This window comes from Phyllostomus discolor, chromosome 12 (genome assembly GCF_004126475.2).
Source record: "Phyllostomus discolor isolate MPI-MPIP mPhyDis1 chromosome 12, mPhyDis1.pri.v3, whole genome shotgun sequence".
Taxonomy (NCBI): Eukaryota; Metazoa; Chordata; class Mammalia; order Chiroptera; family Phyllostomidae; genus Phyllostomus; species Phyllostomus discolor.
Window position 1 is genome coordinate 27955278 of NC_040914.2, and position 1794 is coordinate 27957071.

Below are 1794 nucleotides of genomic sequence, written 5' to 3' on the forward strand. Positions count from 1 at the left end.
CATGTACGGATAACCAGCATCTCTAATCAAATGTGGGCATCAGAGAATAATAGTATGGGTGAACTTCCAGGGTATTAAGTGTGGGACCAGCGAGTGGTGTCTCGTATTGTGAGGAGGGTTTCTGAGGGGAGGGAAAGGTGGAGTAATAGGTTAAACTCATTTTATTCCCCTTTTCCCCCATGCTCAGCTTTTGGATTTATTACAGAGTCAACCCCTTCCCTGGGTCTCCATTAGTTGCTGGCTTCGGGAAGAGTTTTCTCGAGTGACACTGAAACATTTCCTAGGGAGTATGGCTGCACACCAGTCCCACGGGGAGGAGAACGTCAGCTGGAGCACGGTCCACCTGGACGAGGAGCAGCAGCATCAGGGCTTCTCTGCCTCTTCCGCCACCATCCTGGACGAGGAACCCATCGTGAGCAGAGGGCTGGCGGCCGCGCTGCTCCTGTGTCAGAAGAAAGGGCTGCTGGAGACCACAGTCCAGAAGGTGGCCCGGGTGAAGGTCCCCAGTAACGCCCCGCCATCGGCGGGGCACTGCACTGAAGACAAGACAGCCATCGGTGACGAGCGCAGCCAGCGGGAGGAGTCCCGCGGCTTCACCCGAGACTTCAAGGAGAAGGACGGATACCAGCCCCACATTCGGATCGAGTACGTGGACGAGATGGGCCGGAAGCTCACCCCTAAGGAGGCTTTCCGGCAGCTGTCCCACCGCTTCCATGGGAAGAGCTCAGGCAAGAAGAAGACAGAGCGGCGGCTGAAGAAGCTGGACCAGGAGGCACTCCTGAAGAAGATGAGCTCCAGCGACACACCCCTGGGCACAGTGGCTCTGCTCCGGGAAAAGCAGAAGGCCCAGAAGACACCGTACATTGTGCTCAGTGGTAGTGGGAAGAGCAGGAAGGCCAACACCATCACCAAGTAGGCCACCCTTGCTTCCAGTCCCTGCCCCGACTTTAATATTAAATCAAGTTCCCTTCTGAGCCCTGGCTGGTGTAGCTCAGTGGACTGAGCCCAGGCTGTGAACCAAAGTGTCATCAGTTCGATTCCTAGTCAGGGCACATGCCTGGCTTGCGGGCAGGGCCCCAGTGGAGGTCACGTGAGAGGCAACCACACATTGATGTTTCTGTTTCTCCCTTCCTTCCCCCCTCTAAAAATACATAAATAAACACTTAATAATAAAAAAATTAAGTTCCCTTATTGTTTCAAAAAAAAAATTTCCCAGTGACTATGGCTGCACACCAGACATTCCCGTGTGCTCCTGGAAAACCCCAGGAAGGCCAGGGACCACAAGTGCCACCGTCTGCACTGCCCCGGGGAAGCCTTCCTGGCAGGCAGGGCCGGGACTCGGAGATGTGGCACGTAGCCTTCAGAACCTTCACCAGCTTGGAGGACTCAGACCCGGTCCAGGATCTGTGGAAACTCTCTGAGCTCTGCTGTCGGTGGCTGAGGCCTGACCTGCACACTGGGGAACAAATTCTGGACAAGCTGGTGTTGGAGCAATTCTTGATTTCCATGCCTATGGAGCTCCAGGTCTTGGCCGAGGATCATAATGTGCAGAGTTGCAAAGACTTGAAGGACATCCTGAGACGTCAGGAGAAACCTAAGACATGGGTGAGTAGGAACCTCAGGGTTGGCATGGGGAAAGGAGGGCAGGCATGGGGTCTAGACTGGAAAGGGCAGGTGGGATTGTTTCTGTGTCTTTGGTTCTCCAGTGGGGACCCTTGGAGATATCTGGACATATTTTGTGCTCTCACAATGGGGGGCAGAGAGCATGCTAGAGGCCAGTGGTGCCGCTCACAT

At 54.9% G+C, this 1794-nt stretch overlaps 1 protein-coding gene across 1 annotated transcript; it reads left to right on the forward strand.

Annotated features, from left to right (window-relative positions):
- The first annotated feature begins 289 nt into the window (after window positions 1–289).
- LOC114511243 (U4/U6.U5 tri-snRNP-associated protein 1-like) lies at window positions 290–972 on the forward strand. Its single transcript, XM_036013535.1, has one exon. It carries the CDS (start codon window positions 290–292, stop codon window positions 914–916), a length of 627 nt encoding a protein of 208 aa, XP_035869428.1. The 3' UTR covers window positions 917–972.
- Window positions 973–1794: the final 822 nt, after the last annotated feature.